General features: G+C 42.3%; 1 protein-coding gene across 1 annotated transcript in view; it reads left to right on the top strand.

Annotated features, from left to right (window-relative positions):
* Positions 1-12,942, top strand: part of krt222 (keratin 222) — a 30,035-nt gene extending 17,093 nt beyond the window's left edge. The window contains exons 5-9 of the mRNA XM_087842185.1: positions 214-339; positions 1,701-1,921; positions 5,750-5,970; positions 7,217-7,319; positions 11,788-12,942. Of these exons, the coding sequence (XP_087698311.1) occupies positions 214-339; positions 1,701-1,921; positions 5,750-5,970; positions 7,217-7,319; positions 11,788-12,001 (885 nt within the window). The 3' untranslated portion in view covers positions 12,002-12,942. The remainder of the gene's footprint in view (positions 1-213; positions 340-1,700; positions 1,922-5,749; positions 5,971-7,216; positions 7,320-11,787) is intronic.
* Positions 12,943-13,885: the final 943 nt, after the last annotated feature.

Below are 13,885 nucleotides of genomic sequence, written 5' to 3'. Positions count from 1 at the left end.
GTCATTGTGTGAACAGGCCGCTGTTGCGTTTACATAGTACAGATATTAAACCCAACAATTGCATCTCATCGGCTACTTTACATTAACACAAATATGAAACCACTTGAGTGTGTTCTATGAGGGAAAAATAGGTAGGTGTGTGAGTGTTTGGCTAAAAGGGTGGTGGTGGGATTCACACCTGTTTAAACATCTGGCTCCCCTCTCGTTGTGCAGGAGGAGGCAGCGTGGGCGCAGGTGAGCCTCGGCGGCTCCGCCCTGAGGGAGGCACGGGCCGAGCTAGCCGAGGCCAGGAAGCAGTGGCACTCGCTGCAAGTGGAGATTGAGACCCTACATGCTTTGGTAAGAAAAAACAAATATCTGAAGTTATGATTCACACTGTTAACACTGCTTCAACACCACATGGCAGACTGCCTGTGAAAAGACGACAATAACAAGAAAAAATACTGTTTTTGCGTAACGTTTCAGTTTAGCAACTAAAGGGAGTTTTAATACATCTGTGCCAAGATATACGTAAGGTTTCTATCTTTCAATCACCGATACTTCATTATTATTTTTTCATTTTCAGAGCTGCTTTCATAAACATTGTGCAACTGATTCCATAACTGCAATTCATGGAAAATCTAAGGAATGAAAACTGGAATTAAAAAAAACTCATTCAGTTTAATTTCAGTTCAGTTTATTTAATTCCCAACTGCTGCTTTAATGTAATTTTACATTTTGGATGTGAATGAACCCACGGGATTAGAAAAAAACCTCTAAAGATCAGACAAACCCCTGTGAACTGTGGGTTGGCAATGGTGGGAAGGAAGAACTCATTTTTAACAGGAAGAAACCTTCAATAGAACGAGGCTTAGACAGTTTGAAGGTGAGGAGACAAAGAAAGACAAGAACAGCATAAAACAAGCGTTAAACTGCTAGTCACCTGATCCAGCCCTAACTAAGTTTTTAGCCTTGTCAATTTGATACACTAGATCAGCGGTCCCCAACCCCCGGGCCTCGGACCGGTACCGGTCTGTGAATCGTTTGGTACCACGAGAGTTCGGGCCGCGAGAGTTGAGGCTCAGGTGTGAAATGTTTAGTTTTCAGGGTTTTTATCGGTTTTCAGCGTGATTTTGTTATCGTTTTTATCGTTAACTCGGTTTTCCTGGGTCTTTTCACGTGTGTTATGAATAAATAAAGGTACTGGTACTAGTTTTATTTTGTTGTATTTATCTGCGACACCTTAAAGGCCGGTCCATGAAAATATTGTCGGGCATAAACCGGTCCGTGGCACAAAAAAGGTTGGAGACCGCTGCACTAGTTAACAAAGTGAGGCCTTTCGGATGCCCACAGAGCAGCGTAACATTTCCTCTTCTATGTCAAATGCTTTCTAGAAGCACCTAATTATTAAGACTGGGAAAAGAGTCATGACTTTAATTTCGCTGGTTGATGATAAATTAAAAAGCTGCACAGAATCCCGCTTAAATTTAAAAACGCTCAGTTTACCGTCGTCACTAACCGCTCCATCTGGAGAGCTCTGGCTCTGAGCGCTAAAGCGTTTCATTTCATTGTTGACACTAAAGTTTTAAAAGTCTTGATATATTTAGGTGAATTTGTAAAATGGTTTTATTTAATAGCCTTTTGTATTCACTGCATTCCTTAAACAAAAACAAAGACCATCAAGTCATGATCCAAACAGGTCTTTATTCTCTGGCGTTTAGGAGAAAGGCCTGGAAACGTCCCTCCAGCACACCCAGAGGCTCTACTCCAGCCAGCTGCAGGATCTTTCCCAGGTGATCGCTGGGCTGGAGAGCGAGCTCGAGCAGGTGAGGAGCGGGTTGGCCACCCAGCGTCAGCGCCACAACCAGCTTCTCAACACTAAGATGAGGCTGGAGAGAGAGATTGCTACTTACCGCCGTCTGCTGGAGCGCGAGGAGGGAAGGTGAGCGCGAGACAAAGGGCGAGGAATCTTAAAAGAAGACAGGAGGGATATTTGAGCTGGAATTTTGTGGTTTTAGAGTTCTTCCTTGTCTTTACAGTTTAACGAAATGTCTTCCTTGTCTTTACAGTTTAACGAAATGTCTTCCTTGTCTTTACAGTTTAATGAAATGTCTTCCTTGTCTTTACAGTTTAATGAAATGTCTTCCTTGAGAAAAAGAAAAAGATCGCGCATCAAGCAGCAGAGTCTGACAAACTTGGCACGCGCTTTAGTGCCGTGAGCGAGTTAGAAACCTCATTGTCAGAAGTAATGCACAAAGTAAACAAAATTACTTCTTGATTGTTTTCTTTAACTTGAGCTGTCAAGCTTTCAAATCTTAACCTTTATCTTTTGGATTATGTTGAATTTACCTGAATACAAATTAAAAATCCACAATAATTGCAAGTTGAGACGCACTCAGGCCCTGCTGTCCGCCCACACAACATAGTGGCACATAAACGTTTCTATTAAACTGAAATGAAGATGACAAACTCTCCGATTCATAGCCTGAAAATGCAGCTGTGTCTTTAATTACATGAGCTGACAGAATCCAGACAGTAGAGGCGTCTTTGTCTGGCTTTTTCTGCAAGCGCCAAGTTGTTTTATGGGGGAATATTTAGCTCACCTGACGCGGCCTTTAATTATCTCCTTCCATTTGGACGCTAGACTCTTCTGAGATGCTTCAACACATTTGCTGCATCAACCGCACTGCGGACCTTTTATAGCTAGGAGACATCACTTTGACTTTATGCCACATAGGTTACGGGCAGAGTGGAGTGCTGCCTTTGATTTGTCTCATCTCTATAGATTAAAGACGATGACGCAAGGACCGGACATTTGAGAAGGGCGGCATTGAGTGGGATAAAACACAATAAAACAACAAAAAAAGGAGAGCAGAGCATCTGCATGCATTAAAAACAAGTCTCACTGAAGCTTCAGCGCATAAAATATTTACCGAATAAAAAGCACAAAAGATTATTCTGAAAGGTCACGCCACAATACTTTTAGACTTACTTAGATTTAGACTTAGATCCTCCCGCGCCGATCGGCGCATCGGGCGACAAGAGAACGCCATCGAACTCGGTCTATTGCAGTTGTTGCTTCATCCCATGACAGTTTGACTGAACATAAATCTTCAAGGAAAGTCCTCCTCCATGTTATTTTAGGTCTTCCTCGCCGTCTCTTTCCATTCTTCGGGTTCCACAGAACCGCGACACGGGCAGGTCTCGGGTCCGGTAGCCGAAGGATGTGACCGGCAAATCTGAACCGACGCTTGGCAACTTGGACATGGAGCGGCTCTACTCCCGCACGGCGATATACTTCTTCATTGGTAACGCGATCCCAATATGTGATCTTGAGCAGCCGTCGAAGACAACATTGTTGGAAGACGTAATACTTTTAGATCATCTGCTCAGTCCAGAGAATACGTCGCTATTGTCTTTTGCACCACACTGTGTTAATATAGTAGATGAATTATTAAATAGCAACAACAGAAGTCACGCTCGTGTTTCAGTGAGGTCGTAGGACACATTGCACTGTGCTGCTCTCACAACCTGAGCACACACTTTGGATGCTCTGTCCAACTCACTGTTATCATGCTAACATCTGCCAACCTTCACAAGTACGCAAAACACAAAGCAAACTTTTAAAATGATAGCGCAACGTTACCAACAGTAATGTCAGAAAGGTAGTTCTGCTGATAATAGTTCCCAAATTTCTAGAAACTGTGGCTCAGTTTCTCCAAACTCTGAATACAGATGCTTCGTCAAAACTCCACACATCAAAGGCCTCAAAACAATGCTCTCTCTATTCAAACTGAATCCTCCCCCCAAAATAATACACACTGCTGTTCTATGCTTATGTCTTATAGAACATCAAAGAAACACTCGTGTGGTAAAAACATCAAACCGTGTATTAATAGCTATATTTTTTTTTAAACGACTTATTATAATTTCCAATTCTTTTGATTCTCATATTCATCATCCTTCCAAGTGTGACGTTACGTTCTTCGTTTGTGCTCGTTTCACCCACTGAATTGTTCTTCCAGCGGAGTTTAAACAGGCGCAACATGAGCGAGGCTAATTGGCAGTCAGGATGTTACATTTTGACGTCCGGTGTTTCTGCAGGTGAACGAAGTGTGCAGAACGATGACATCTGAGTTTGAGTGATGTTACTGTTACACTTCATGAGCTTCATGTTTTCCAAATTGTGTGCATAGTTGAAAATGAACCTCCAATTTATAAGATTGGGGAAACCTGCAGTCGACTGAAGAAGTCACTTGGATGAGTGACGAAACATTTCTCCCACTGAAAACTCTACGTCCAGATGAACAGAATCAACTTTTTTGGAACATCTAAAAGCAATTTTTAGTACTGATTAACATCTGAGGATTTCCTTTTTGACAGCCCTAACCAGTGTTGCCAACTTAGCGACTTTGTCGCTATATTTAGCGAGTTTTCAGACCCCCTTAGCGACTTTTTTTTTTCTAAAAAGCGACTAGCGACAAATCTGGCGACTTTTTCTGGTATTATTGGAGACTTATTTATGACAATTTTTTGATGTGAAAGCGCGTATCGCTCTTACTCTCAACAAGCAGCTGTGCTTTGGGACGGTGCACCTCACCCGTGCCAAAGCGCTCACGGGCGGAGGATAGCCCTCCCCCAGCTGCTATCAGGGCAGGAGATGTTCACACCTGTGCGTCCAAACTGCAAATGAATCGTGCATGAGCGAAGCCGCTGCTCCTGCACTGACTGTAGTGCAGTCAGTTCTTCTTTTACTGTTACGCTGTTTTGTGGATCACAAGGTTTAAAACGACTTAATGCCTTAAGTCCAAGCCCGGGTAAAGGAGCAGGGTTGGAATTGTGACATTAAAAAAACAATAATTGCTAAAAGAAATTAAATTTGTATTTCTAAATAAATTCTAAATGCATTTAGGATGTTTTTTACTCACTTTATGTCTCTTCCACGATGTTATTTCTCTCTCCAACAACGTAGGTTACAATTACATTAGCAAGACCAATTATGCAAATTAGGCGATGAGGTCATTTAGCGACTTCTAGTGACTTTTAGGACAGCCAATAGCGATTTTCCTTGAGTTGGCAACACTGGCCCTAACAGAGGTGCTGGTTTGAGGCCTGGTTTTATGTTTGCCACGTGCTTGCTCTTAGAGGATTGTTTGGTGGGGTTTCTTTACAGTATAAAGCACCTTGTTGTGAATAAAAATCCATTCAGTTGTTTTTTATTAAACCTGTTCATGTGTTTCCAGTTGGCCAAACTTAAATTGATACTTTTCTTTTTGCCTTTTCTGTGTTTATCCCTCCCACAGTCTTCAGCTAATCTGCTTTTCGTTTCACATTAGCATAAAGGATGGGAATTTCCTGGGAATTAAAATGACACGATGAAAGCAGATGACTAAGAAGCAGTTGGGGTGGTATGGAAGTATCAAACGACTTGAAAATTAGTAGTAACTTCAGGAAGTTATAATGGCTTTAATTTGAGACAGACCTCCTGCCTGCATAAACATGTATTAGCAGTCGTGGCTTCTACAGAACATTACTGTGGATATGAACGCAGAGTGGAGAGCTAACGACCAGCAGTCTGTTTACAACCATAGGTGCTGTATCCTTTATTCTACAGAGAAGCGAAAGTAACGAACTGTGAACTCATGATATGACAACTTGGTGTCAAACATGGAAACAATCAGACTTCAAGGGATATAGTGCCTCCACAGATCCCTCCCGCCGTCCGAGTCGTACGTATATTACACATCTTTACATCTTTATGTGCCTGCAGATACATGGGTCGTACTGCACAGCCGATGGTTCTGCGGCCATGGAGGTCTTCAGTCGTGGAGCCAAAGGAGAACGGACTTGAAAATGGCTTCAGTGACCTCGCCGTTACTCCCGACGAACCCAAGTCAGAGCCCCTCCCTGACATACCTTCACTCCTCCCAACAGAAAATGGGCTGAAGAAAAGCATACTGTACAGACAGCGAAGCCTGGTGATACTCACAGGTAAGACGCACATTTACGTCGCTGTGCGGAGCAAACCAGTCCCTCTTTGATTTAAGGTGTCTCTCATACAGTGTGTCATAATTAAATGAGCCAATGTGACACATTAGGCTGACAGCACAGGGCCAGCAGTGTGTCTGCAACTGACCTGTGGCTGTAAACAACTTACACATGGCCCACATACCGCAAAGAATGACGGTCTTTTGGTGGCCTAGATCAGGTTTGCCAGAGGTAATCCCCACATGGGCCAGCACAGGACCACCGGTGTGTCTGCAACTGGCCTTGTGCTGGCCCATGTGTGGGCCACCTCTGGCAAACCAGATCTGGGCCACCAAAGGGCCGTCATTCTTTGCAGTATGTGCAAAGAATGACGGCCCTTTGGTGGCCTAGATCAGGTTTGCCAGAGGTAATCCACACATGGGCCAGCACAGGACCACCGGTGTGTCTGCAACTGGCCTTGTGCTGGCCCATGTGTGGGCCACCTCTGCCAATCCAGATCTGGGCCACCAAAGGGCCGTCATTCTTTGCGGTATGTGCAAAGAATGTGTAAGCATATTGTGTGGGCCAGATCTGGGCCATACCAATTTTGCTATGTGGGAATAAGTGTTTTGTCTGCAAAATGTATTGATGCAGTGTGCTAACAGAACTAGATAGCGTTACAATTTAGCACTCCAACCTATTTCTTTTTAATTATGGTGACTTCTGGCTCCAGAAACCAACACAATAGCTTAAATGCTAACACCAAAACCGGCAGGTAACGTCACAGTGGCTATGTCCATCTTTTATATACAGTGTATGGGCCTCATGAGAAAAATCAGCTGTGCAGCACTGAGTGGGACATGTCACATCATACTGACAGAAAGAGCTAAAACCCTTAAAAGGACTTAAACACAGGACACCAGGTGGGCAGACGGGGAATACTACAAGAGATGTCAATGGACTTGAATGTACAGGGAAAAAATAACAAAAAGCTCTGCAAATATGCTGCAGGACATTTTGATTACTGTATAAATATAGAACAGGCAAATATAGTGTGTAACATGAGCCCGGTGTTATGTTTAGCTTCAAAGGAGAGGTTCAGGTAATTTCCATGGGAACAAATGATATGTAAATTTCTTTGGGTCGCATCAGTAATCTTATTTTTTGGCCAAAAAGCGTCTCGTCATTTCGGTGCATTCCTCTTTATTGATGGAAAAGTAGTTGTTGCAGTCATTTCTTATTATGGTTTATCTTTAATGACTTCTCGCAGAGCCAGAACTAGATAAGGACTTGCCAATCTCCACTGTGAAGACTCAGGAGATTCTTCAAGGCAATGTGGTGCAAGAAAGCGCGGAGGGTCACGGCACCATTGAGTAAGTATTGATCGTTGTGCTCCCCCTTGGCCTGCAGTCAGTGCCTCTGCTTGAGTGTGAAACCTAGGCATTTTCTAACAGTAACCGCTAATTACATCACACAGATAAATCCCTATTGCGAACACTAAAACATCTTACTCAAGTAATCTCCTGAAGCTTTAATTCTTTCATTTAGAGTCTTTATATTAGTTCACAAGCACGCAGTCATCATACTCCACTCCCCGGCGACGTCTAGGCGAACAGAAGAAATACCTTCACACATCGAACGAGTTAGGAGAAGCAAAAACATTTAGCTCACAAGTTCCCATGAGTAATTCCTCACTGGGTTGCATGGGAATTCTCCTCCTTTAATGGCCTGTCTTTGATGTGGAGGTACTCGCCCGGTATGCATGCTTCAGGGCGTGACACCTGTTATTGTTGGACGAGACATGGGTGGAAGTCTTTGTTCGTGCTTCAGGTATTACCAGACCCAGACACAGCCATGCATACATGCTTGCATAATGTCCTCAGAGACCGCAGATGCTCTGCCAGTCCAGCAACTATCAGTCACGTCCTCACACTTTCTCCTGAGTGCGCTGTTGTTTGCTTCAAAGATCCTGTTATTTTCTACATTTTGCAGGTGACCGCGCTTGCCCACATCAAAGATGGACGACCCGTGTTTATTATTTTGTTGTGCTATTGCTGGGAGGGCCTCTTGCATAGTTTGACCTTGTTATTTTTTAATTAGACTACACCTCGCCCTTCATTCCTCTCTAAAGATAACAAGTAAGAATGCACCCTGCTGACTTATGTGTGCATATCTGATTGGCAAATAAGATTAGGATTAGCTGATGTCAGCAGCTGATTGTTGTGTCACATTCCAGTTTCGTGCAGGTTAAATGTTCGAAACATTGTGTGATGAAGAGCTGAAAGACATTCCCACAAAAAAATGGAAAAATGAACAAGAACTAAATAAAACTGTTTAAACTAATCAGAGTTGTCAGGAGCAAAGGAAGTGATCGCAGTGATGTGGCAACAACAGACCTGAGAAAGTCAGTGACTGAAAGTGATGAAGGGTAAGATAACTACTGGCGACAGCTATCAACATCAGGAAAAGTGACTGATTGATATATGACAGGCTGGTTGATACATTAGCGTAACCTAGGTGACCAGAGCCTGAAATATCCACTAGTGTGCAGCTCTTAACTTCAAAGCAGTGCGCCGAGCTGCTTCCTGAGTGAGGCGTCTGTCTGCAGTTACTGAGCAAACTGGTGTTTCATCTGTAACTGCAGACTTCAAATTACTAGTGTACTAGGAGATAATTGCCAAGACATTTTTAGAGTCAATCAATCACAGTGAAAGATCTACAGACAACTATCACCTGATGTCTTTCACCCTGCTTCTACACTGCCTTTTAGTGCATGGCTAATTTGTTTGACCTTACATAGAAGCTCATTTCTAGTCCAGGCAGACACTTGTTCCCAGCAGAAAAGCTCTGACAAACCTACTCAACAACTCAGTAGCTGGTCAAACAGTGTAGCAAGGAGCTGCTAGGAAAAAAGAAAAGGTGGAGATCAAACACAAAGCTGAAAGTAGAGTAAATATTACATTTCAATCAGGAGTGATTATTTCCATCTGATGTGGGAAAAGCAGCAGCGAGATCCCAGCGAATAAAAGAGTCACAGTCACAGCAGACGAGAGATGGATGCAGATGCAAAAGCAAGCGTGGGCAGGCTGAAGCAATTAAAGACATATGATCGGCACGGCATATCTGGGATATAGTAGGAGTGAAATATTTTATTTTTTTATATGTGCCGGGTTTCTTTTGTTTGGTTTTTGTTTTGTTTATCAAGACGAGCCCTCATCACTACATTTGGTTTTCACTTTATCCAGAACATCTACTGATTTTAAAAGAGATCAGGCTTTCTCCTGGCAACCCGTCCAAACAAGTCATACTTGTTTTGTCTATTTCTAATTGAACTCTCATGAACCTCAACATTTAAGTTGCTAACTGAGGCCTGTGGGGTCGAAACTGGAGCTTTTGTGTTTTCTCGGTGTGGATTCGCTGCGGCGTCCACTCCTGGGAAAACGGACAACGTTAATGTTTTCCACTTGTGAAAGTAGAGCAAAGGATTTCACATTGTTTGGAAATGGTGTGATAACTTTTCCCAGAATGATGGGCACCAACGATTGCTGTCTGAGGTCATTGTGGGCTTTCTTTGTCATTATGTTAACACTCACATCGTTGCTCCAGACCATCAAACTGTCAAAGCCTCTGCTTTTACGGCATCACTCACAACTCTGTTTGTAGAAGTGCTGATGGTTGAATCAAGTGGATTTGATTAGCAGAAATGGGCTGTTACTTGGAAGCAGTCCTGTGAAAACTTCCTTTTTATGTCTTGATGCATGCTCAATCATCCAGGTGAGGAGGTCCCTAAAAAATCTGTTTATCTGGATGTAGCGTTATCAGTGGGAGGAACGCTGGTTTGACTGGGGAGTCAAGGAATACATTTACATGGAAATTGAGGAGGAGGCCTAAGGGTGCATCTTTCACCATCTTACAATGCTGTGAATGGTGCATATGACCATTGATCAGTGGTCATGGCAATTTACATATTAATGAATGTAAATTGAAATGAAACTGTTGCTGGTTTCAGTCATTATGCAGATGTTCTGTTTAGAAGGAAACCTGCAGCCAGCAGAGCCTGAAAAGTCACTTGGATGTCCAGAACAGAATCATCTGTTATTATTTTTTTCCTCATGACTATAAACCAACGTCAAATAATTTCCCTTTACTTTTGCATTAAGATAAGATAAGATAAAACTTTATTAATCCCTCGGGTGGGTTCCTCTGGGAAATTTGGTTTCCAAAAAAGCACAGCACCGACAGAAGTTACAGAATATTATATATATATATATATATATATATATATATATACAAAGACATATATACATAAAATATACAAAGGGGATAAATAGAATAAATAGGAATAAAAATAAAAATACAAGTGAATTGCACATTTCAAGTATGGAGTCTATTGCACCGTTGACTATTAACAAAAGTATTGCACAAAAGGTAATTGCACAGTGAAGTGAAGAGACACTACAGCTTAGTTGTTTCCCCCCTCCTTTGTCCTCCTGTCTCCCCTCCCTCCCCTCCAGAGAGGAGTTAAACAGTCTGATGGCGTGTGGGACAAAGGAGTTTTTAAGTCTGCTGGTTCTTGTCTTTGGGAGAAGCAACCTGTCACTGAACAGACTCTTCTGGTTGTTTATGGCCGTGTGCAGAGGATGCCCAGCATTGTCCATAATGTCCAGCAGTTTCTTTAGTGTCCTTTTCTCTGCCACTGTCACCAGAGTGTCCAGCTTCATGCTGACCACAGAGCCAGCCTTCCTGATTAGTTTCTCCAGCCTGGATGAGTCCTTCTTTGCTGTGCTGCTCCCCCAGCACACCACAGCACAGAAAAGTACTCCAGCAACCACCGACTGGTAAAACATCCTCAGGAGCTTCCTGCAGATGTTAAAAGACCTCAGCCTCCTGAGGAAGTACAGTCGGCTTTGGGCTTTTTTGCACAGGTGCTCTGTGTTGCATGACCAGTCCAGTTTGTTGACCACCTCCACCTCCTCCCTTAATATGCATTCTGAATTTTTGGAGTCTACCCCCGAACGTAAAGCCCATATTTTAATAAGCTAAAACGACAGAAACGCTTAAACCATCAAAGCTAAATAAAACTGAGATGTTAAAATATTAAAGATGAAACTGAAACTATCGAACCCACTTTGGAAACCATCCGACACAAAAACAAACCAAAACAAACACACATAAATGTGCAACCTCTGTGTTTCACTTTTCTACCACTCTGTTAGTTGACCCTGTTTCAGCTGTGACACACTTTAAAGTGCAGTAGTGGGCTGAGGCAAGGTCTCTCTCTCTCTCCCTCCCAGACAGTTGTGTCATTATGAATGTGCAGACAAATTAAAGGAAACCCCAAAGAACCCGAAGCATGAGAGGATCCAGAGGCTCTGTTGTGCAGTTTCAGAGCAGTTCGCTGACACGGCTTGGGTCTACTTGTCTCTTTAAAAGTGAAGGGTCACTGTAAATCAATGGAAAGCTGATTGACTGTGTCAAAAATTCAAAAATAGTTTGATGAGGATACAAAATGATGTGTTATATCATGATTAAAACACAGAGTGAGGGCGCATCTTCTTTATGTTTCACATCATGTCTTATCAAAGGCCACATCTAGGGCAATTCAAGCTCAGCACATTTTAGCATCAGCGCTCTCCGTCGCTGCCCCCTGCAGTCTCTATCTGTCTCAGCAAGGATGAGAATGAATGAATGACACTTAGATGAAAAGACAGATTTTCAAATTCAAAGAGAAGACGAGTCATTGCACAAACAAAAGAAACGTAAAGAATCTGATTTCACAGAATCTGTTTACAGTTTGCATATTCGCCGTTTATTACCAACATCTCCAACGTCTCTCACCAGGACCGAGAAGATTGATAAGGTGATAAAGCAGTGGGAGGGCTCCTTCTTCAGGGGGAATCCCAAGCTGAGGAAGAAGTCCGTGTCGCTGCGCTTCGACCTGCACATGGCCGCGGCGGACGAGGGGTGCGCCCAAACTAAACAGGACAGCCTCCCCGACGTGGAGGTGCGTCTCATCATGAAGAGATCCCGCAGCATCCCGACCATCACGCAGTAACTCGGTCACCGTCGGGCCCGAGCTGACGCCGGTTTGCGGTAACAGAAATAACATTTGGGCACGTTACCACCCGTCACCATCGTGCTTAATCTGAATTTTAGCTGATGAGCTCCCATCAGATCTCATCTTTGACAGGATGATCATTAACCATCAGGCTTTTGTGGTGACCATTTTTATAGTGTCAGAGAGACTTACAGTCATTACTTCACAGAGGATAAGTATTTAATATGTAAAACATATTTCTGCGTCATCATTTTAGATGAAGAAAAGCTGTCTTTGAACACTTTCTGTTAGGTTTCACTGGATTAAAGACATCATAACAATGACTCTGCTTAACTACAGCATTTAACCCTGATTAGCACCTGGTACAGGAAGCTGAGAGCACAGGTAGACTTGGATGGATGGAGACACAGCACTGAGAGCTGCTGTGAACTACCTAAGAGTGGATTTTCATGTTTTGGTAGATTTTCTGTGAGGGGCTGTATGAAAATTACAAAGTTTTGTTTTTTATTTGTTTTGTTTTTTTGTAGGAATGACATATAAAATTTGTCAATGTCGCAGAATCGTTCCACTCTGCATCTCAGAGCAGAGCAAAACGTGTGTAAAAACATCAATAAATAGATCAGAATTGGAAAATTGATGGAAGAATTTGGGAAATTTGCCATTTTCCCTTTTGATATGTGCATCGGTGACCACGTGAAAGTTATTTTCCCATCAGATCATTAACATTTAATTTAGAAGACAGTGTTAGTCTTTAATCCTTCCACAGGTTTCTGCACTGGGAGAAAATTTTATCTGTTACAAAAGTGCAATTTGCACCATTTTTCAAAAAAACTTGACCAAAGAAGCCGCCTGATATTATTCTGACTGAAATAAAAATGCAATCAAAGTGTAATTTAAATAGCACCTTTATAAATGGAGTTTACAAAGTGCAAAAGAAAACTTCTACTGAAAGTCACATGATGGACGAAAGAATCACTGTGATGGCTTTCAAATGTTTCTCCTGCATTAGGTACCAATTAGTTTAACCTGTGGCCTAATCAGATTTTTAGGAGGGCCATCTGAGAGCTAAACCTACGTCTATTAACCAGCCGATATTCGTTAACACTGGATGGTTAGTAGATGGACATCCAGTCCCATCAGGTAACCTTTAACCGTGCAGCACACTTGGAAAAAACAGAAGTTGACCCAAAGGTGTGAAGACCAAATGAACAGCCCAGTTCTTTATGGGCGGTCCCAAAGTGCTTTTATTTATTCTGTGTGTAAAAATGGATGCGTTAGTGGCAGTACTGAGCAGGAAGTGCAGGTGATCAGGTGAGAAATCAAAAGGTAGCGAATAAAACAGCGACAGGAAAAATATAAAAATCAAAATTAATAACAAATACTAATGATGAATTTAAAAAGTGAGTTTAAAAAATAATAAGAGATCATCAAATAGAACCGATTTAACAATTGTTGGACATATCAGACGGGTCCAGACTGTGGGGGGCAAAAACAGAAAGACCAGGTCACCTTTGGGTTTCAGGTGAGAGGAGTCTGTAGTGAGGATGACTCTGAGGTGAAAGAGAACAGATGGAAACAGAATGTTTGGGATTCCAGCACTGAGACGGGGGTCAAAAAAGCTTGTTTGCAAATGTGCCACGATTCAGGAGGTCATCCTGAAAGGCGGAGTCCTGCACAGATCACAGATTGATTTTTAAAAATTAATTTAAAAATGTAAATAGAAAAAAAAAGGTTGATGGAAAAATCATTCTAACTAATCTAATAGATCTATATACATTTTTAAATGACATCCTTTATTTATCCCAATAAAAGACAGTAACATCTCTTTTTCAAAACAGCAGCAGATACTTTAACAACACAGTCCAAACAAGTTCACGCAAC

The sequence above is a fragment of the Neolamprologus brichardi genome, chromosome 6 (assembly GCF_056152115.1).
Source record: "Neolamprologus brichardi isolate AB-2024 chromosome 6, ASM5615211v1, whole genome shotgun sequence".
Lineage (NCBI taxonomy): Eukaryota > Metazoa > Chordata > Actinopteri > Cichliformes > Cichlidae > Neolamprologus > Neolamprologus brichardi.
This window is presented reverse-complemented; position numbering and strand designations above follow the sequence as displayed.